Source organism: Dermatophagoides farinae, chromosome 1 (assembly GCF_024713945.1).
Source record: "Dermatophagoides farinae isolate YC_2012a chromosome 1, ASM2471394v1, whole genome shotgun sequence".
NCBI classification, from domain to species: Eukaryota; Metazoa; Arthropoda; class Arachnida; order Sarcoptiformes; family Pyroglyphidae; genus Dermatophagoides; species Dermatophagoides farinae.
The window spans coordinates 5,057,709-5,082,591 of record NC_134677.1 but is presented as its reverse complement, the minus strand read 5'-3'; the positions used below and the strand labels follow the sequence as shown (position 1 = coordinate 5,082,591).

At 27.5% G+C, this 24,883-nt stretch overlaps 2 protein-coding genes and 1 long non-coding RNA gene across 5 annotated transcripts in view; 2 read left to right on the top strand and 1 right to left on the bottom strand.

The window, feature by feature from the left end:
- Positions 1-55: 55 nt before the first annotated feature.
- LOC124492069 (putative fatty acyl-CoA reductase CG8306) lies at positions 56-2,254 on the bottom strand. Its single transcript, XM_047054854.2, has one exon. The coding sequence runs from the start codon at positions 1,896-1,898 to the stop codon at positions 192-194; it is 1,707 nt and encodes a 568-aa protein (XP_046910810.1). The 5' UTR covers positions 1,899-2,254; the 3' UTR covers positions 56-191.
- Positions 2,255-5,061: 2,807 nt separating this feature from the next.
- Positions 5,062-24,883, top strand: part of LOC124492070 (uncharacterized) — a 64,731-nt gene continuing 44,909 nt past the window's right edge. For both annotated transcript variants that reach the window (XM_047054855.2, XM_075735896.1), the window contains exons 1-2: positions 5,062-6,203; positions 24,259-24,318. The gene's annotated coding sequence lies outside the window, so the exon portion shown is untranslated. The remainder of the gene's footprint in view (positions 6,204-24,258; positions 24,319-24,883) is intronic.
- On the top strand, positions 15,180-16,063 carry LOC142598182 (uncharacterized). Of its 2 annotated transcripts, XR_012832492.1 has the most exons (3): positions 15,180-15,301; positions 15,394-15,420; positions 15,485-16,063. It is a non-coding gene; the product is annotated as an uncharacterized LOC142598182 (long non-coding RNA). The 2 variants fall into 2 exon arrangements; XR_012832491.1 differs by having other exon boundaries at positions 15,210-15,420.

Sequence of the window (24,883 nt, the reverse complement as noted above, 5' to 3'; positions counted from 1 at the left end):
TATATTTGCAAAAAAAAAAAAGAATTGAAATGCATCGCTATTAAATCAAAGAATGTAAGAACAATGAATTTTTTATTTCACTATTCTGATAGAAAAATTAATTCTAAGACAGATAATTAATAATCAAAGTTCAAATATGAAAATAATCTAAATAATAAATTGTTTTGATGATAAATGATGTGATTATAATACTAATGTGATTTTGGTTTGTTAAACGTTTTGAATGCGGTGAATACACAGGCAATCAAATATGAATAGGTGGCCAAATCGATGATTGATAATGATAGACCATAGAATGTAACACCTAAGACTGTTTCGAGCAAATATTTTTTGCTTATTAAATAAAAAAAGAAATATTTAAATACGGTAAATAGACGGAATCCGAGATAGATTCGGTATCGTCTTTGACGAGCCTGTTCATAATTTGAATCGGGGTCGTTGAGCAGATATTTACGTATCCCGTAACACATGTTGCCAGCGTGATCTTCCCAATCAATCGTCGTCACATCACAATTGAATAATGGTCGCTCTTTTTTATTCACCAATTTGTAGATGTATGGTAGATTTTTATGCTCAAAATTCCATTGTCGTAAGGAGAAAAATTTCATCTCATACATTGAATTGTGAAAACGCTGCATTATTTTTATCATAAATGGTTTATGGCCCATTATCATACATATCAGATCGAATATCATGGCAAATAATAAATGATCGATGATTTGATGGAATTTATAGCATATCTTATCGAATAATGTTGCATAATTGTTAGAATAATCCCTTGATATCGGACGAACCTGTTTCATAGAAGGAATACGGTTTTCATATTTAATGCCTAAATCGAATAATTTACTCCAAGAAACTGGATTCACTGTACTTGTGGTAATGTGAACAACATTTCTTTCTGGTGAATAATGTGACGATGCTCGATATGCCCCGCAAACGATCAATGAATTTGCTACCATATCAACCGGAATCAGATCAGGTGTTTTTGTTTTGTCAACAATGAATTTTTGTACTATTCCCAAACCTAACAATATGAACGAGCCTGATACACCATTGATTGTATCACACCATCCAGGAAACGGTTCTTTAAGCGAACAGATTACGATTGATGGACGACATATAATGATGGGTAAGGTTGATTGATATTTTTCGTTTATAAGCCATTCTGCAATTGATTTGGAAAGAGTATATGGATTTGGACGGTTTTGAAGGGCCGAATGACCTTCACATAGATCATAATCGGCATATTTTTCCATGAGTTGTTTGATGTAGACTTCAACATCTTGATCGTTAACAACCGGATAGATTTTTTCTTTGACTTCGTTCATATGACAATTTCCATATGCCGTAGATACGTGAACAATTGATTGTACATGTTTCATATCCTGACATAAACGCATCACTGAATCGGTGCCTTGAATATTTTGTTTTATGAATTTTCCCAATTCTCCTGTGAATTGGATTGAAGCGGCTGAATGAAAAACAACATCTACTTCTTCAATCAATCGTTGACGATCACCTTCGGAAAGTCCCAGATCTTTAGCTGTAATATCACCATCAATGGCTTTGATTAAATCAATATTATCCTGGTGACTTTTGAACAACAGTGAAGTCGATAACATTTTGGCTAAACGCTCATGACATGATTCAGACTGTTTCGAGCGGATCAGCACATAAATTTTGCCAACCGAAGGAAATTGACGTAAAATTTTTTCAAGTAAAACTTTACCAATGAATCCAGTTGAACCAGTAATGAATATCGTTTTATTTTTGTAGAAATCTGTGATGAAAAACGATTCAGGAATATTAATCTTGTCGATATGATTATTAACAATTGGTGGCACAGGATTTAATGAAGATGAAAAACCATCATCGGTTGAAAAATATGGCAACATTTTTTTCGACGTATTTATTAATTAACACTATCAATCAAACAATCATGAATTCGAAACAAACTTTGATAAATTTTAACAAAATAACACTTATTTATATATTTTTTGATATTCACTCCGCTATGCAAAATTTCAATTTTTTCTTGATTAAACTACTGCCACAATCACCGGATCGACAGAAAATATGACATCAAAAATGAGGATGTTACGTTATAATCATACGTCTTACCATAACGGATATAACAATGACGCTTTTCATTAATAAATGGAAAAAACTGAATTTCAAATGAACAAAAAATTGATATGATCGTATCATTATCATAATTTCAAAATCAAATTTTAAATAAATCCGATGATGTAAATGTAAATGATTCAAAAATCAGAAACTTTTTATACTTGAAAGTATGCATTTTTTTTAGATCGATTGTGAGAGACATTTTCTTTTCATTAAGTTCTATTGAAAAATTATGTATAAGATGATGAATTAGATAAAGAAGTGAATTTCTCGATTGATTAATTGATTATTTTAATTTTATAGTATTATGTTTCTTTTGATGATGATGATATTTGTTCTGTTTCGTAAACCTTTTTCCTCAAGGTTCGAATTTTTTTTTTATTCGTGTAATCCAAAATTTTTGTTAAATTAAACAATTTCGATAAATTTTCTTAAATTAATCATTTTTCTTCTCTTGTCACTTTTCCAAAATCTAAATCCAACAAATTAATGTTTGTTTTCAATTAATGTAATTGTCGTAAAAGCTAGAAATGTGAATGATAACAAACAGGATGTTTTCTGATTTCTAATGAATGCTTATGACAATTTACAATGTATATGAAAAAAATGTACTTTTGTTTCATTTTGGAAAAACAGATTATTATTTTTCTATTCAACATATTTTATACATTTGAAAAAACTGTATAATTAAATGATAATCTTGAAAGTGTTTAAAATACTTAATTTTTCTTCTCCATCTGAATTCTGAATCATTATTTCATATTCGATTCGTTAGCAGAGCTAGTCATTTAAAACTTTGAGAACCTCACATTGCTCGTTAATACATGAATAAAGCCACAATTATTGAAGCAAGAAAAAAAACATTTGAAAATTTTTTTTGTCTTGGTTAAAATTTTTTTATAATCTTGTATAATCAATTCAACAAAAAAAAACACTGATAAAACTTATTGCTTTAATGATCAAAATGATAATTCTAACTAAAAAAAATTGACTAACGACAGGATATCGTGATCTAGACGTGTGGTTTACATAACATAACTGTTATGCCATAACAAATCAACTCTAACAATGTCTGTATTCACAGCAGGATTCATGATTATTGGTCCGATACATATATATGCACATTCAAAGCTAATTCTATATTTGCACAATTCTATGTGAATACAAGAATTCTGAATCATATAATATAATCATATAAGGGTTGCATGAGAAAAACATACATACACACACACACTTTGATGATTTTTCAAATATATTTTGGTCTGTATGAAAAAAAGAAGAAAATTTTGGCCCAATTTTTCTCTATATCTATCTCGAGGTTGAATGAAAACCTTTTTGCTTATTATTTCTTCTGCTTGTCTATGAATTTATTCTTCAACATTTTCAATCATTATTGTTAAATATAGCGTGCATGATAGCTTAAAATGTACATTTGTGTTTATATATATGTGTTTCAAGAGTTACAATGAAATAAAAGAATGAAAAATAGGCTTGTCATCGCATTGTTTTCGGACCCCATTCATTTTAGATAGCGACAAGCGATGATAATGACAAATGTGGTGTAATAAATACTGGTCTTCGGGGTTCATTTACTTCTGAAATAGTGGAGAGGAACAAGCATGCAAAGTCTTATTTGTATATCCATTTTTTGGAAAACTCTTTGGTTTATTTTTTTTTTTTTTTTTTTTTGTTAATATGGATTAATATGGATATACGGGCGGAACATTGTACGTGTGTGTGAATTTGAAAATTTGATCGATGTTTCAAATATTGTCTCTTTTGTTTTTGTTTTAATGATAATTATATTCCTGAAACTTTTGTTTTTTTACATTTTTTGAAATTCTTTTTGAATTTCAAAAATAAATAACAACATGTCTTGTTTACTTTTTATTTGGTTTTATATTAGCAAAAAGAAGAACTGTTTATTTTTGTTTTGGGCTACAATTGAAACTTTCACTATTTTAAAGTATCAACAAAATTTTTTCACAAATTTTGATCAAGATAGAAAAAATAAGAAAGAATAAATATGACAAAGATCTGAAAGAATTGATGGATCAAAGAATGAACAACACATAATTGAATGAGATGAAAAAGAGAATCAACTTCTTTCGACTATGGCCTGACATTTTATCAAAACAGTGAAAATATTCTGGTTTATTCTGATATTTGTGTGGTAGCAGCATAAAAATAGGAAACTAAATATACAACTAGGAAACTAAGGATACAAAATTCAAATGGTATACTGAATTGAAATGAATCCTATTGTCTCATATATTTACAAAAAAGCACAGTCATACAAGCTAAATAATCTTAAAAAAATAGAAAACGAACTAAGATGTTGTGGGTTGAGATGATGATGATGATGATGATCCTCACAATCCACCCTCATCAACCCAACCCTCATGGCTATGGAGAGTCGACGAATAGGTTAGAGACGAATGCGCGATTTCGTTTCGGTTCGAATATCAGGCCCCGTCAGACATTCAAGAAATGAACCTCTACACATTTTATAGACATTCGATTGTATTCGGTTCGGTTTACTTGTTCCTTTCCCCCAACAAAGAGAAAAAAGATTCCAAAGAATGTTGAATCTCGAGCTCCCTATTTTTTCGTAATTCTATTTCTCGTACAACTTTTCTATCTATTCAATATTCTCATCATCATCATCATCATCATCAACATCAACAACAACATGAACAACAACAGCAGCAGAAGCAACGATACTTCGAGGATCCATTTCGGCGTCGACAACTGACGACAACAACAGATTCTCTATATTCTTGGGTCCAAATTTTCAAATATTTTGTGTTCATGCGTTGCGCGGTTTCCCAATAGTAAGATAGTAAGACAGAGAGAGAGAAAGAGAAAGAAAGTAGTGGCTGGGACCTGATTCGGGCTGTTTAGTTTCGATTTTATTTTTCATTTATATTCTTCTATTTTCTAACTACACAACACACATACATACACATTTTCATCAACATCATGATCATTATAATCAGCATCATTGTGCCCAAAAAAAACTTTTTATCCTCGTTCAAGTTTTCACTTTGGCGGTAGATTCATTTTCTTCAATCGTTTAGCATAACAAAATGAATATACGGATCAGATTAAATCTTTCTATTTTGTTTCTGCCTTTTATGTTTCTTTGGTTGTTTTTTTTTCTCTTTAAATGTTGAAAATGTGCTTGCTGATCAATGAGATTGACAACTAATTAAAATAATAATAATGATGATTATTTGCATGTCTTATGCAATGATCAAACAATATTCATCAGGTTGATTTGTTTGAAAGGTTTTGTTAATTTTTCTAATGGTCAATGTAGATACGGTTATTATCTTCATTCTTTTTTTTTTCTTCACTATGAAATCATCTACGTTTGTGTAGGTGATGTGAATTGTGTTTGTATGTGTATGTTTTATGCATTTGATATATTCATGAATTGTATTTGTCAACATAATCATCAATTCTAGTCGTTATCACATGAATAATATTGATTTGATTTTTTTTTCTTTCATTTGAAATTTTTTTTGGTATTTTTGATGATGAAATAATTTTTTCCCTTCTTTCATTCTAAAATTATTTGAAGAAAAAAAAATCATCATTTCAATATCATATATTTGATGATTACGTCTTTCTCTGTGACTTGTGCGAAAATGAGAAATGAACGAAATGTAATGAAAAATTCATTATTGATGTGATTATTCTGGTGCTCATTGAAAATTCAAAAATTCACATTTATAATTTTTTTTCCATCTTTCATTTTTTAAAGTTTATTTCTTATCATCGTGATCATCATCATCATCATTAATTATTATAGCCAACATCATCATCATCATATAATTTTTTCCTCTCATTTTCTTCCAGTTTATTCTTCTATTCTATTCGTTTTGATTCAAATTTTCAATTTAATATTCAAAATTTTCTCTACGTGTGCGATAATTTTGAAAAATTATTCATAGATTTGCGACATATATAATTGACGCCAACCACTTCAACAAAATATATTATATATTTATATTATGTTTCAAACGAATACACTATTTATTTTAAATTTTTTTTTCAAAATAAATTTGGTGAGTTTTCAAAATTTCCGTTGACAATATTCACAATACATACATTGATTAAATAAAAATGAGAAACATAAATACACAAACAATCAAACAGTTTTCCGATTACGTTAGTCAAAACACAAATTCAACATCCTGTCAGACAACAAACTATTTGTTTTTTATTGGCCTATCTTTAATTTGGTTTTTTTTCTTGTTTTGTTTTGCTAGTGTGTAAAAATGTTATTGATATGTACGATTCCGGCAAGCATTTTGATTTTTTTTTCACTATATATTATTCTCTTTTTTTTATCCATTCATTTTTTTTGTCGTTGAATAAATTTGTAACGATGAATGTATGGATTTTTTCGTTTGTTTGAGTGTAGTAAATCCCATAGGTGAATATGAAAATACCCTGAAATTGCGGCTATAAGATGCATCTTATACAAAAAAAAGCTAAAAAATATCCATATGCATAATAGTTAATTTATATGGGGAAAAAATATCTGCGTCTTATAGTCGCGATTTTAGGGTATCTAGAAAAAAAGGGCTATTGAAACAAAATGAAAAAAAATTGTTAGACAATTTTTCGTGTGCGTGTGTGTGTATGTGTGTGTGTCTTGTGTTTATGTGTTTTTCCAATCATGTAGATTGAAATGGATTTAAAATCCTGTACAACAATAGAAAACCAGTAATGAACTGAATCAAATGATTTCCGTTGAAACTAAATAATAGAATGTGATGACGTGGTAACATCATTAATGATGAACCTTAAATCGAGCCAACCGTAAATGTAAATATGCTTTATAATTATTCGAATGTATGTAGTCAACAATTGAGTCACTACATATTGGTGACCGGACGTGATTTGAACACTCAACCATCTGATATATGAACAAAAATGTAACGAAAAAAAAATATTAGAATCAATCGTTTAGAAGAATTGTTTGTTGAAAAAAAAATTCGAAACATTTTAACCATACGCTCTATACCGTCATTTTATGTCTATTGAAACATTAAAGTAGTTTTTCTTCTTTTTTTTCTATTGCTTTGTAACCGATTATTGCCAATTTCGATCAGATTCAATTCTTCTTTTTTTTTTCTTTTTTTCATCCTCATCATCATCATCATTTCTTGAACATGACGAACACAAACAAATAAAAATAAAATAAAATAAAATAAAATTTCTATGTTTCATATCGCCCAATCTTGGCTATGGGTATTGTCCACATGTCCAGTAGCGAGCATGCTTTTTTTACTTCAATTTCATCTTTTAAGACTGTATTTTATTGCTTTCAATACAGAAATTGTGATCAGAGAAATAAATGTAAGACTATAGTGGAGAATGATTCTGTTTTTTTTATTTTATATAAATCTTTTTTCGCTGTCCCATTGAATTTGATCGAATTTGGGATGTTTTGTTTTGTTTTGTTTTTTCGACCTTGTTAAAGTCATGGAATTTATTTTTTTTTTTTTTTGTTGTTGTCTTATTGCTTTTTATTTGATTGTTTTTTCTAGAATGACAACCGACTGTCAAATCAATGATAATTATGATAACGAAAAAAAAATGCTTAAACCAATTTGAACGTAGGAAAAAAAGTTGCCAACATTTTAAAGTCAATTTCAGTTATTTCCTTTTATTTTTATATCCAAATTGATTAGTTTTGATAAGTGTTTGTTTATATGCTGCAAAAAATAATCTGTTTTATTATTCTCAGTTTATAGTTATATTTTTTGTTACCTGTTCAAAGAATTTCAGATACTTTCTGATTGCTACATTTGAAGTAGCAGATCTGTTTAGCAATAGCAAAATTGTAATTGTATAAAAATACAATACATTTATGTTCTTGACACACACACACACACACACACACACGGTTTTTTTTTATTCCACATTTCATTGTCATTTATTAAACACAGTCATTTTTATATTTTGGTATAGCAAATTCTTATGACAAAAATTTCACTTTGCTCATTTTGTAAAATCATTCATCATTTATTTTTGTAAATTTTTTTTTTTTGGTTGTTGTCAAAAACAACAACAGTTGTTCATTTATGAAAAAAAAACAATTACGGTGTGTGTGTGTGTGTGTGTGTGCGTATGTGTATGGATCCTTAAATAAAATCATATGACGAAAGAACATTTAAAATGACGAAACCAAAAAAAAAAAAAAATCATCGAAAGTAATGAAATGAAAAAAAAGGCAGAACGAAAATAAAAAAAAATATTCGTGGCCCAAGAAAAAAAAGCTAGTACAATATAGTTGAAAACAGTGAATCTAACAGTATGAACAGAAAAAAAATGGATAGCAACCATAGCGGCGACCACAAACTATTAACAAAGAAAAAAAGTAGAACAAATCGAAACAAACAAGTCAAACATTCTTTTCCATTTTTGTCATCATTAGCATTTTTTTCAAATAGAAAATGAACAAACAAGAATAGAAAAAAAAAGTTTTTTTTTTATTTTTGTTGAAATTATTATCATTTTGCTATTATCGTTAACATTACAATGAAAATATTCCATGTTGTTTTCAATGACAACAACAACAACAATAAAATCAGTTTTTTTGGCCGAATAATAACAAATAGAAAAATAAGCAGTCGACTGGCTCAAATTTCCGGTGGCATACCATTTTTTTTCAATTTGGAAAAAAAAATTTATAAACAAAGAATTAGTAGAAAACACAAATGAAGGAAACAAATTATCCAAGTTTATTTTATTTTTTTATTTGTAAAATTTGATTCAATTCTATATATATATGCAAACTCAAAAGTTTATGATTGAATTTAATTTTAGAATCGCTATAATGAGAAAAAGGCAAATTTCATTGTAAATTAATAATGGAAAAAGAACGGCAAATATAATGAAAACTTCAAGCTGGAACGATAAAATGAGCCATTGTTTTCATTTTTTTTTTTTTTTTTGTACGGTTCTACCACAAGGCCTAAGACCATTAGAGTGAGTAGAAAGAGTGAAAACCAATGACGATAACGAAAAATATCGAATTGAATCAAAAAAGCTAGAATAGAGAAGAAAATTTGAGAAAAATAAATACACGATAAAAAACAGACCATGCTGTGGATGAAGAAAAAAAAATTCCGTTTGTGAATTGTGTACCACCATCATTATTTACAGAATACCAATAGCTATAACAACAACAACAACAACGATGAACATTTTATTCTCATATAAACGTGATTCTCATAGAACTAGCCAAAATTTTTTCCATCTCTACATATCCTGTTTTCTTTTAAAATACAGCAGAAACATCAGCAACAAAAACAAAAATATGAAATGAGGAAATTTCAGATTCTATACTGTCGATGTTGATGATACTGATGTTGATGTTTGTGTTTTATTTTTTTTTCTTGTTTTTTTTGAAACGTTATTTTGTTGGTCTATTACACACACACACACACACATTTGACTGAATGACGGGTTATATTAACTAAATGACAACAACTGTCTTCACCATTGGGCAACATATCAACTTTGAATAGTGTAAACGTATAATATATCGTTAGATATCCCTTTCATTGGCATTTTCAAAGAAATGGAAGATTTTTTTTTGATGGTTATTGTTTTTTTTTTTTTTTTTGTTAGAATATGATCGTTTTTTTTGGGATAATGACAAATAAATAACAACAACAACAACAACAACAACAACCACGCCTATATAGTATACAAGAAAAAATAGGAGGAAAAAAAGCAAATCTCATTTCATTTTATTATTTTTACTCGATTTAGAATTTATTCATAATATATACTATTTATGGATAACATTAACAGTAGCTTGAAAAATAAAACCATTTTCTCTATTCTCAAAGACGAACAATGAACAATGATGATGATGATGATAATGATAGTTATCTTTGCTTTAAAAAATCGTTATTATTCTATTTTTTTTTTATTGATTATTATTTATATCATTGACAATGGTAAATGGAAAAAATTAGAAAAAGAAAAATCTACGCATGATCATTATGATAAAAGTGATGATGATGATGGCCATTTTTTATATATATTATATATCTACTATTCTATAACAAATTCAATGTTCATATTAATCCATTAATCAACTAAAAACATTGTTAAAATACTAATAACAATAATGATAGTAATAGTAATGATAATAATGATAATAGTCACCGAAAAAAAAACCACGAGCATAATTGAACTTGCAATTCGAAACACAAAAAAAGAGTGATTTACGAGACCAATATCCATTCATTTGTATGTCGAATCGTATGATGAAATGATGATGATTATCATAGAATTGTTCATTCTCGTTGATTTTGAAAAATTGGTGTTGGTGAGATTTTGTTGTTGTTGTTGTTGCTATCGTTATGACTATCATTGTCCATATACTAAATAGTGGAAAATAAAAATGATTGATTAATTATTAATTAGCTTTATATATTTCTGGGCTGTAAACAGTGAATTCAGGACAAAATAATGTCTTTGTCTATTTAGTTGAATTAAAATGAATCGTTGTTGTCGATGTCGTCCTGTACTTAAAAGAATGAGAAGCTCAAACAAATTCTCGTTATTTGTCTCATCTCTTTGTTTTAATGGTAGTCAACTTATTTATTCTACTAATTTTTGTTTTTGGTGACATAATAAATGAATGAATTCATCTTATTGAGTATTTAAGGAAAACCCGGGAAAAGATAAATTATTATAAAAAAAAGAGAAAGAAAGGTTGAAAAACCGTCAAATAATAATCGAATCGAGTTCATTGGAATGAAAAATTAGCCTTTTCAACTAATAAAATCAGAATTGTATCACAGATTGACAGATAGAATTTTTTTTTGTTTAGAATTTTCACTCTGTTTGCCTTAGACATTAACTAGATGAACCTTTTAGATCCATGCTGCATTACATCTTGTTGATTGACTTGAATGTTTTTTTTTTTTTTTTGATTTGAAATGACATTTGCAAACAAGAAAAAATAAAAGTTGTCTAGATTAATTGATTAATTTAATGTCCGTTCATGCATCTATGTAAAGGAATTTTGTTTTTCATTAAATCAAGCCAACTTTCATATAGAATAATTTGAATTTCTATTTTTCCCTTAATTATCGTACAAATAATAAAAAAAACTAACATCACCATCATCATCATTAAAGGTAGCAAAAATTGAAAGAGTTTAATTATAGAATTCTATGGAAAGCTATGGAGAGAGAAATGAGAAAAAAAAGTCAATCAATGAACTTTTCAAATTAAGCTATGATTTCCAAAAGCTTTCCAAAACAAACTTTTATTCTGTTCAATGTTTGATCATCAGAACTATCGTATGCCGGAAAATGAAATTCGAAATTATTTTATCTTCACTATGCCAAGCTATGGCAGAATTTTTTTTTCTCAATTTGAAAAAAATGGTGACGATTCTGCCATGATGATTGGATCAATAATCACAATCGATGAATAAAATAATTGAAAACAAATAAAATAATGAGCCAGAAGGGTTATAATAATCCTAAACCACGCTCTACTTCTAATGAAGCAATGATTTAAAATAAAATCATCTGATTTATTTTATTCAGTTCCAATTTTCTTTCAATACAAAAAACTGAAGTGACAAACTAATGAAAACATCCAAAATTTATAAATGTATAAACAACAATAGTAATCAAGTAAATGATCAAATGAATGTAACGAATGAAAAAAAATTTTGTTTGGCCCAATCATCGCCCAATAAAATGGAGAAAACAAATTTGACAAAATCAGCAAAATCAACACAACGATGAAGATGGATAGAACATATATGACCAAAAAAAACGAAAACTATGTGATGCTCTCTAGAGAATGAAGGTAGAATGAAAGTGAAGTGAATTTTAAAATTTGACATCAAAACGACAACAACATTCCTTCGAGGAATGGAATTTTTTTTTCGACGTTTAAGATGAATTATTCAGATTCTTTTTTTATTTTATTTATTTATTTTTTTGTAGAATGATACACTATAACAGAGTTGATTATATGTTTTGTATTTTTTTTTATTTCGTGATTGTTTCCAATTTCACACAGTCAATTTGAATGGTTTTTTTTAGATGATTCTGTGATTGCTAATCAACGAATTCGTTACAGGCACACAAAAAAAATTTAAACGACTTGAATGGAAGCAAATTGGAAACGTTCAATTTGATTTCTTTTCATTATGATTACGTGTGTGCGTGCCTTTGTTTTTTGATGTAGATGACTTTACAATAATTAGATATACTGAACAGAATTTTAGAAATGGTGAATACAAAACAAAGAGAAAAGAAAACAGATTTTTATACACTAATAAACTAATGTTTTTATCGATGATTGAAAAGAAATAATGTGGAAAAATAACACGTACATTATTTTGTTTGATATTAAACAATCTATGGATCAGATACATCTACAATAGATAGACATAGGAATGAAAATAATAATGGAATGATATAAAAAATTAATGAATATTGAATATAATGCCCATTAGAGTATTTTTTTTCTGTACCAAGATTCAGTATGAATTCTGCTTTACGAATGAATTATCTTGATCATAATTGCTATTTTCATATTAATAATTAACATGAATAAAGCATAAACTTATCTATATAGTGCTTACAATATTAGAAATTGATAATTCAAAGAGCATTTAGATGGATCACTTGATCATCATCATCATCATCATCATCATTCAATGATGTTATATATGAATAAAAAGTATGTATATAAGGTGGACTTGATGTAACCAATTTTAATTTATCATGACAATTCAATTATGTTGAAGTGAGAAGATTCTTTTTTTCAAAGGCAATGGGACAGAAAGTGTTGAGAGAAAAAATTAAAAAACAAATTAAGGTGTTTACCATTATGAATACTGCTTTTGCTTTTTCGAAAAAATAACATCAATAAGTAAACTATTAGTTTGGTTAATTAGTTTTCATCTTCATATGACAATACAATTGCCATTGTTTTAGCTATTCACATGAAACCTAATAGATAGTATTGATTGATGGATAAGAATTTATAATTTCAAAGATTTCCATCCATAATTCAATGTAAAATATTTGATACTGAAATAACAATGGTATAAGCATAGAGCATCCGAAGCAGTTTTTTTCTATAGAAAATTTCACACATGGTGAACAGCAAAAAATAAAATGAAAAAAAAAATATTCTCTAAAAGTGAAAAATTCCATTCTATTGAAATCCAAAATACATTATCATGTTGCATTCAAAAGTCTAACTCTCGTTCTTTATGTTTGATGATAAAAAGTGTGTGTGTGTGTGTGTTTGCATATAGAGTGTAAAAGCAATGTGATGATGAATGCTTTTATTTTGAACAAAAAATTTAAAATTTCGCTTTGGTTGATAGAGAAACCAGCCGTTTCAACACCTGGATTACACTTTCGAATGCATTTATCACAATCATCGACAAGAAAAAAAAAGTCAACAACCAAAACACTATGGATTTGTATGCCATTAAGCAGTCGAAAAAAAAATTTAAATAAAAAATTGAGCAACTAAATCCATTCCAGATGGGAAAAAAAGGAAAAATAAAATATATTAAAAATGACAATGTAAATTCAGAAACCACTTGAAAACACAGGAAATCAAAATCAGTCTCTTGACTAACAAAGTCAACTGAAATCTTTTTTTTTTTTTTGGCGACTTGATTTAAAATATAATTATATAAAAAATGTGCTACACATATTGGTTAACAACAACAATGGTTTTAGATGAGATATACTTGAATTTAATGTTTATTTGGATTGAATCTAATTGTTCTTTATTGAATGCTTTCATGGACATTATATGTGAAAACTTAATCAATTTGATATTTCACATTGAATGTGAATACTTTTTGTTTGGCATAATAAGGTGAAAGAAAATCCAACACAAAAACTTTTTTTTTTTACTATTTATTGTTTGGTTCAGTTGCAGAAATAAATAAGAAATAAACTCATAATTCATGTAGTAAAGCCAACATTTTCTATTATTCAATGGAAATAATGAAATAAGAATTCAATCGAAATTTTCAATTTCTATTTCCTTTTGTGGCACTCCCACAAAAGCAAACATAAAACACACATGAACAGAAAAAAATAAGAAAATTGAATGATGAGTATTAAAAAAAAAATACTGAGAAATAATTCCACTATTCTGGGCACAAGCAAGAGAAAAAAATATACAGAATAAACTAGAAAACCAGGAGCTCATGTTGCGATAATATTGAAAAATAGGGGCCAAATAAAATGAATGACAGATGCATCAATCTTTTGAATTTATTCATTTTATGTCATAGAATAAAGTTTTTTTCCATTCCACACATAGTCTCACCACTTTTTTTTGTGTATATTTTCAAAGTTTTTTTTTGTCATTTTATTGGTGTACGTATTTGGCCCCGATTGAATAACATTTTGTTGTTCGAATTTTGATTGGCAAAAAAAATAAGAAAAAGTTTTTTGAGGTTTTTTTCTTCTGACGATGGTTGCATAGGAAAAAAAATCGGCTGCCAAATTTTCATCTTTTTGTTAGAACGATATATTGATATATCAAAATCAAAAGTATGATTTAATTTTTTTGTTTATCATAAAAAGTGTGATATATTGAAATATTTGAATAGATTGTGATGTGAATAGAAATTGTTTTGAATTGACTGCCAATTTCTATCAAAGAAAAAAAAATTCAATATACAAATGCTTGTAGTGTAAAAACAAACAAAAAAATCAAAAAAAAAAAATGAATAAAAAACAAACAATCTATCAAAACAAACGATCAAAACTGCTGGTCATTCCAACAACAAGCCATTACAACAAAATGAGTATACCTATATACTCACAAATAGACACTCATCCACTCACATACACATAGCCTTACGGGTATTTATCTATCTAGCATGAAAAAAAACATTGTTTGTCTTTTCATTGGATTGTGAGTTGAATATTTTTTTTTTGATTTCATTTCTTCATCTTTTTTTGAACTACAACAACAAAAAAAAAAATGATTCTCACACAAATACAACAATAACAGAAAAGAAATGTTCAGATTTATGTTCAATGTTGTTTTATCTCATTATAAATTGTAAAAGTTTTTTTGTTTGGAAAAAATTAGATAGATTAATGAATGGAGAAATTGACTAACGGTAATGAATCATTTATATATAGAAATCTTTTCTTCATTTGTTACAATTTTTTTTTGGCTTTCTATATTTGTGCTATGACAATATTCCATAAGCTTAATGGCACAATGTGACAAAGAAAAGTAAGTTTTCCAGATAATTTGAATTTACTTTAAGCGTTTCATTTTATCATTGAAATTAAAACAGAATACTACATATACAACATTCCAGATTCAGATTCAGAAAACTGAATCATAAGATTGTGGTCTACTTTTTTTTCATTTTGATTCAATCTTGGTAAATTGGTTGTTTCATAATTACTGAACACTGAAATTATCATAATTTTTTCCATCTTCATCGTCATCATTCATTCTAAAATACTGAGTGTAAATAGCAAATGTACCTACTGTATACACAATGAAAAATTTCGTTTTACTATTCTATTACTTGTTCACTACTTTGTCAGAGAACAGTTGCAGACATTCCGCCAAAAATAGAGACCATATGAAGAAAATCTGATCAAATTCTCTCCAACAAAATTAAAACAGACCGAAATTGACCGGAGGCAAGAAGCATAACATATTGGAATACGAAATTTGTTTGGATTTGTACATACCACTTTTTTTCATCTTTTTTTCTCTCTATTTCCCACATACACTCACTCTGGAGCTTGAATTGAGAAATAAAAATGGCAATTGAATTGTTTGTTATTTCCAGGAATAAATGAAATGAAACGATTGAAACTAAATAAGCTTCATTCAGCTATTAAAAATCTCATAATCTGCATGACAGTGTTAATTTTTTTCCCACAATTTTTTTAAACAATCAAACCAAATAACAAGATTTGTTTTGTTTGTAAACCTGGTAACCTCAATTTTTTCCATAAATACACAAATATAAAGTATTTTTTTTTGGATTGCTGACCAAGCAACCGAAATGGGCAAATGGGCAAAATATTTGAAAAACGATTGAAAATCCAATAACGAGAGATAGATTTTTTTTCATTTTTTGTATTTCATTGATTATATAAACTTTATGAATATAATAAACAAACATCAATATTTATGATTTGCTTTGATCAGCAAAAATTTTTTTTTATGTATTCGTCTGGATTTCTTTTTTTTTACTTTTTTTGCTCTATCAGTCTTTATCTTCATCCCACTTGTGGTACAACAAATTAAATCTACTTTGTTGATTGTTTGATGTATATAGTTGAATTATTGTTGTTGCCATTGCTGATGATGATGATCATTTAATTATTTAAATCATCCTTGTGATGTTAAATTCTAATTCTATCATCAGTACAGTTTGACTGTTAAATTCACATGAATAAATGATTTTTTTTTTATTGTTAAAAACCAATATTCATCTCAAATTTGAGTTTGGCTTTTTTTGTGGTTTTTTTTTTATTCCTTTAATCACAATATATGCTCATTTTCAACAGATGAACAAAAAAAAATCAACCTAATTTAGTCTATATTATATTCAGATTTATTCAATGTTCATTTTTCTATTTTGTCATTTCATTCATGTCTATCGCTGTGTTCAAGTTTAACATGCATGAATATGTGTATGTGTCTAAAATTATGCCATAATAAAAGAATATTTATATTTCTCAACAACATAATAAGGATATGGCAATGATTTTTTCTGAATTGCTATCTTTGTGTATTCCTGATAACTACCATTTTGATACATCAGACACACACATGAGTAGATGAAAAGAAAGAAAAAAAAAGAATCTCTGATGCATGGATGAATTTTATCTCCATTCTTTCAAATATTGCAAAATCCCAATAGAGAATCAACGGATCCTGTTCATATAAGTTCATTGTACTAGGATGATGTGCTAAATATAATGGAAAAAATATTCGAACATATAAATAGAAATGCTTTGGTCAACATATATTTGTTGTAAATTTATGTCTAACCTTTTTCATCATCAATATTGAAATTATGGTGAATAAAAATTATACAAATATCAACAATAAAATCCTATCCTATTCTTTCAAGTATCTAGGTAATTTATTAAATGTTGACTTCAATTGAAATGAATTGATGTGGAATTAAATAAATTTTTGCTTTTTTTTATTTAACACATTTACATCCACGAAATTATATAGACAAAGTACAGTATTTTTCTAAACAAAACTCACAACCGAATATACCATTTACAATTTAATCATAATGAATCTTTTTAAAAATGATATGTCAGTTTGGTTGAAAATAAATGACTAAGAATTTCGTGTTTGGCCATTATTATTTATTAGAATGTGTGTGTGTGTGTGTGTTTGTATATAAAAACAAAAATAAAACCATATGAATAGAATAGATTGTTTTGCATTTACTGTGTCGTACATTTTCCGGCAAAAGAAATGGACAGTGTACAGACAAAAATATCCGGTTATGTTTGTCTCGATAAATAAAATGGAATTGTCAGAAAGTTGAAGCTATCCACATAAATCATGATGAATGGCTTTAGGATTCATGTCCGCTACGGATAGAATGAACAAGAAATCTGATTCAAACAAAAAAAAAAATATTCGTAACTGTAAATCAATTTATTCAATCTTTTTTCTGGTTGATTTCATCTACACTATGTGTGTGAAAGTATATTCATTTATGGATGTATGATTCTATATGATTTCTCATTCATCAACTATTAATCAGAATCAACATTTATACAAAAAAAAGAGTAGTTTACTTTAGTCAACAAAAAAAAATTTGATTGAATTCAATTTTTTTTCGTGAGGTTGTTTTTTTCTGGTCGTAGATTGATAATGTTTCATCCAAACATACAAACCCACACACACACACACACACACACAGTGTAAAGGTAGCAATCAGATCATCATCATCAGCATCATCGTGTGTTTGAATGTATGGAAATGGAATAGAACAACAACATCAACAACAACAAAAGGGGAATCACACATTTGGATGTTGGAAGAATTTTACGGTTTAGATATATATTTAGTGTCGACAATTTTAATTAATAATTTACAATATAATTTGAGTGGCTTTTTATTTAGCCACTGTTTCACGTGAACGGGCAATGACAAAGACGACGACGACGACGACTACGACAGCGATGATGATGATTCTGGTGAATGAAAAAAAAGTAGAGAATACAAACTATACTATTACATTACCGTTTCTAGTTATTTATATTATAGTAGAGTTGAGTTGCATAGAAATTAACTCAAACTTTTATACTTTGGTTTTTTCTTTCCATCTTTTCATATTTATTCCTTCCGTGTGTATTGATAATAAATATATATATATATATTTCTCTTTAAAACGATAAACGAGAAGAATAATAACAGAATTCGTATGCTATCCTTTCATCGGATCCAAGAAGATTTTTTTTTTCTTTTCCATTATACAATCATCGGTTTATAAAATCCACACACAACTAACAATACAAAAAAAATAATACTAATATATGAATTGAATCATTCGTTCCATGATGAAACTTGGGGCAAGGAATAAAAGTTTCAAAGTCATTTGATAACGACGGCAAAGCTACACTGCTAGACTAACAAATACAGTGAAAAAAAACAACGGCAAAAAAAGGAGAAAAAACTTTGCTTTTTTCCTTTTCTCATTCGTTTTCACTAATAGTAATTGTCGTCACAAATTTCAATGTATGTGTGCCAAGAATATCTAAAAAAAAAAGATGAAAAATGTTTGTAAGCTTTTTCATAACAGAATTTTTCTCTATGAATAAATGAACTACTAAAAAGTAGTGTTAAAAATGCCTACCATCAGACGATCAATTCAAGCCTCATCAATAATGGCTGTAGATTAACTAACCAAGTGACCCTAATCAGGCATAGTGCCAAAAAAACATAAAAGAATAGAAAAAAAAATCTATAATAAATTGCATTTTATGACGACCTTATGCGAAATTAAAATGAAAGAAAGTGAGAATATAAAAGATTAAAAATCAGCTAGTGATGTGATGATTTAATTTTTACAACTTTTCATTCACGAAAAAATGGTATTTGCAATAATAGATGCTAAAAAACAGTACAAAAAGTTTTGTTCATTATTTTTTGTTTGCCAATTATTTATTCAAAAATTTTTCCTACTACATTGAACAAAAACCGGTGTTAATGTATCGATAATAATGATCATGGATGAACATTTCTGTAATGTTTTTTATTCTCTTATTTAAGACATCTTAACAATAATCCAAAAATGATAATCATTGATGGAAGAAAACAAAACAAAAAAAAAATAATTTCATCGTCTCTTGTTCATCGTTCAATTTATTGTTTGTCGGATTTCATTAGTTGATTAGAAAATTTAATCAAATGAAACCAAGTGTATGTTTCAAAAACATCAGAATATTTTTTTCGCTTGTTATACAGACTTCATTAAACAAAATGATTCCTCCTTATATGCAGACATAGAAGAAAAAAAAATAAAATAAAAATAATATTGTGATCACATAATGTTGATTACATGTAAGAAGTAAACAATTTAAATGTTTTATTATAATCGTAGATTTTGGCTATTTTTTTTTTTTTTTTTTGGCTACAAATTAGAAATTCCTGCACAAACAAAACATCAAGAAAAAACTTGTTCAGTTGTGATAAGACATTGAAGATAATGCCATTTTTGTTATGGTTGATCAGTGTTGGTGTTGTTGTTTTCTAACGAGATTGAACAAACAATAAAAACATGTATATATAAAGAAAATACCAGTATTTGTTGAGATGAGAAGAATTTTTTTTGGCGTATTTGATAGTTAAGAAAAAGTGATTTGTCCATGTCTTGATCTATTTTTTTTATATATAACCATACAAGCTATCCCAACCGATGCGGATATAAAAATTGAAAACATCATAATTCTTAGACCAAAACGAAATGTTTTTTTTCGCATAGTTCCATCTTATTATTGTTGTTTTTTTCATTTGGTTGCTTGGTTGTTTTTTTTTCTGCAATAACTTGTGTTCGTGCGTGTGCCGATAACAACACAAAATATATTTGTTCCAAACAAAAAAAAAGTTGATTCATTCGGAAATGAACTAATGACAAGCCATAAGTTTTACACCTACCCCATTTGAAAATTTTATTCAATTGCTTGTTTTTTCGATTTATCTTGCTTAATAAATTGTTCATAGAATTTCTATTTGAATTCTCATTCATCATTTTGGATCCTATGATTCCATAGTTATTTTCAATTTTATTTTGTTTTTGGTTAGTCTGTTTTGTCAAAATTGATTACAAATTTAATCGATTTCAATTTTTAATTTCATGTACCAAAATTGTTTTCAAAAATGGTTTTCGAGTCAATGGTCATTATTTATGTGACTAGGATTTAATTTAAAATTATAGTTGTTTGCTTTAATGGATATATGACCAAAACAGAATAAAAACTAAACTGAAGAATAAAACAATAGAACAAAAGTATTTTTGAGAATTTTCCCATTTCTCAGCATGGACATTCGAGAAAATGTATTGTTTGTAAACATTTGACCCAAACTAAATCCAAAGCTATTAATCAAAATTAAAGCTTCTTAGGTTACTTTTTCACAGAGTTATTTATTTGAACATTTTTCTTCTTGAATATGGCTTTTGTATTTCAAGAGTCGAGGTTATCTCTTAGAATATTGTGAGAATAAAAATATCAGTAAAATTAACTGTCAAATAGTTGAATGGAATTCGCCAATACAGAAACGAAAATTTCTTTTCCATAATCAAATTTTTATGCGGTCTAAGAATAAAAATAGGAGGGAGAGAGTGAAAAAAATATTCTATTCGATCGAGAGGCCGAAGAAATGAGTGAAAGAAAAATCGATTACTTTTTCAATGGCCATGAAGTGGAATTTATATGCCGATGACGATGATGATGGTGATGATAATAATAATCCCTATGAACCTTTCTTTTTTCGTTGAAATTTTTTTTTGTGAGTTTTGAGCCTGTTTCCAAAAAAAAAAATTTCAATTTTTTTCCTGTCTCTCATCGTTTTAAAAGATTCATCATGACGGCTAGAATATTTTATGGTTGAAGTGAATTTGATTATAAACTATATAAGATGAAGAGAAAAAAATCTCTATAATCTACTACAGGAAAAAATGAGAAAAAATTTCATTTGTTTTTTCTTTGATTACAATGCATGCGATTCAACTAACGACTAACGATCGTAACTGACAAATGGAGATCGATTCTTTGGACGAACAAATTCTTAAGAAACCGAGATCTAGAGAATTCGATCAAACATACATAGTAGTTGAAAACTGAAAATCGATAGAAACTAGGTTGATGATGATGATCCAATTTACATTCACGTCATAAATACTATATGCATATCGGAATTATAACGGAACAAACAAACAAGAAACACTATCATAATACTTGCTGATGATTTGCGAATAAATTAATTCTTTCTAGTAAAATTTTTGAAACCTAATAATTCAAAAGAATATAGAAATAAACAACAACCTGTGAAATATGCGTGTTGAAAATTTCAATAAATAGATTCAAAAATGTATCAAAAAAAACATATAGCTAATTTAATTTCATTAAATGATATGAAAATATCTGAAATTTACAAGTGAAAAGAGAAGAAAATAAATTGAAAATTTGTATGGACATCAATGCTGTCAATGTTGTATATATGGAAGAAAAAAAAAATTCATAACTTTTTGAACTTTCATGAAGATGATTATAACTGAATTTTTTTTCCTAGGAATTGATGGAATTGAATTTTCCATCTATACATTGTTATATATGATTGGTAAAAAAATCATGGAAAAGATGGGGAAAAAATTGAGTTACCCATCGAATTAGTTTATGTTTTTTTTTTCTTATTTTTTCCCATTGTTTTTGTTTGTCAAGAATGACAGCAAAATTTCTATAACGGTAAATAATTTGCAAAAAAAACAAGCCTACAGGGCTCTTTTTAAAGGTCACGAATTTCATATGATTTATTATCTGGACAAAGAATTTTTAATGCAGAAAATTCTATTTTGTATCAAATTCAATTCTTTTGGATAAATCAAGATTTGAACAAAAAAAAATTTTATTGATTTCAATATCAAATACACAATACGTCAATTAAATTCAGGCTGTCGTCATGTCATCGACATGAATGACTGACATAATAATGACATATAGATGTAATGAAAAATGGCATTCAAGTTTATAAAGAATAATAATTCACCAAGTTATAGAAAGAAGAACTTTTATAAACTCTAAGCATTGACCGTTTTTTTTTTGCCCAACCATTTTAATGTCTGAAATATGGGTCGTAGATTTTTAATGCCTTTATAATATAACAAAAGACATTTGTATACAATAACAACACTGATTTTGTAGAACATGCGCTTTTTATTGAACTATTTTTTTTTAGAATTCCTCACGTTTCTTTCTGGATCATCAGTGATACAATTCGAAAAACGAAAGGATCAGAAAACTTGTGAGTGGTTTTTTTATATATAAAAAAAACTTTCTTCTTTCTTTGGTCTGTCACTAAAATGTCAGCTATCGGCCTTTCTGGTCTTTTTTCTTTCATTTTTTTTTTTGCTTTTGATTGGTTATTATATAATAATAAGAAGATGAATGACAAAAATCTTACATACACAGTCCATTGGTTGTTCCATATGATAAGAAAGCCTTAATAATGGTGCTAACCAAACACATTGTGCTTATGACAAAAAAAAATCGATTTTTTTTCCACTTCAATCTATTCAATACACGAAACACTTGGCTTGTCTAATTTTCTCGATTTAAATCGTCTTTTTTTTCACTTTCATTCAATTGATATTTGAATTTAAGAGTTACATCCATGATAAATATATATGTAAATGAGACAACCTTATGAAAATGATATGGAAACAACATTAAATGTTTTTAGTGTCATTGATGGTTTTCATTTATTATAACTACTATACACCGAATGCTATGCAATTATATTTTGTTAATGTCAATTGAATCTTTTTTTTTCTATTAGATTCTATATTTTTTTTTGCCATATTTATAACATTCATCTTATACTCAAATACATATATTTGTTTAATAATAAAAGTGAGTCTAAAAGATATATATGTAAAAAAAGAAGAATAAAAAAAAAGAATGAAATCAGACCGAAAGACCAATCTCAACAGCAAACAACCTAATAATGAGTAACAATAACAAAGAATAAAAAAAATAGGATCCATCATTATTATCTTTATAATGAAAACTAGGTTTGAGTGGAATAGAGAAAAAAACATCAACAAACATCTTTTTAGAAAAATCCATGATGATGATGATAATAATGATAATAATGATGGTGATCATAATGTATTTGTACACTATTAATCACTAAACAACAGAAAATAGAGCAAATGTCCATGAATGAATGTTTACAGCTAATAAGAATATCTAAAACCTTGAAAGTGGGAAAAAAATCAAAGATAGAAACGACTTAGTAGTTGCAAAAATTGGTCAAAAAAAAAAGTTTTTTCTTTGCTCTAATATCCGACACATGCACGCAAACTATAGTATACGAATGAAAAGGATAAGAAAAATTCTCGAAATCGTAGGACAATAATGAGATCCAAAATAAACAGAAAAACAACTGAACAAACGATGTACCATCTTTTCCAAAAATCCAAGTTATAATACTAAAAATCATTTCAAATGAAAAAAAAAGAAAATCCAACCATAGTCCTTGTTGTTAAGTAAAACGTAAGTCAAAAAACAAAATTCCAATGAAATCTTGTTAACGATACGATTTTGTTTTTGGATGTTTTTTGCATACTTATCAACAAATTGGCAAAACAATAATAATAAATGTTTATTAATGATTTGAAAATGATCAGAAAAAAATAAACAGATAAAAAACAAAATGTTTTCGGCTTATCAAAGAAAAAAAAACAGAATTCTGTTCCGAAAATTTCTAAGCAGGAAATGACAATAAAAAACAAAAATCATATTACTAAAACTAAACTGATTTTTTTTTGTTTATTTTTTATTATCGTTTCAGATTGGTGGTTGACGATGGCCAAATATCTAGCCACTAAAATCTTATCCTATCATTATTGAGGTTTGTATGTTTATAATGATTGCCCATTATCAAATATGTGTGTGTGCGCGCACGATTAGACAATGTTCCATTTCCTATCTTATTGAGCGTTTTCCGTACATAGAATTGTCGTTACACATATGAAATAACGCAAAAAAAACTTGGTAGATAAAACTAGGTTAACCAAAAAAAAAATGACATCCCATAACGTTGGTTGTGGTATTTTTTTTTTTTTTTTTTTGAGTTTCATCAACATTGAAAATAACAACAACAACAACCATATATACTACTTTATAATCATAAAACGGAAATTCCGACTATACTACAGAATATATTTTCAACTAAATATATTAATAGTTGTGATAAACTGGAAAGATATTTTTTTATAATCAAACTAGTCATGAAAAATGTTTCCATTTTCATCATTCATTATCATGATGATCAATATTACTTAATGCTATGCTTAATAGGTATATAGAAATGATAATTCAAAAAAAAAAAAAAAGATTTGGTAAAATGAAATCATACTTGCAATTCTAATCGGTATGGTCTCACTAGAGAACACAACAAAAACAGCATTAATTCA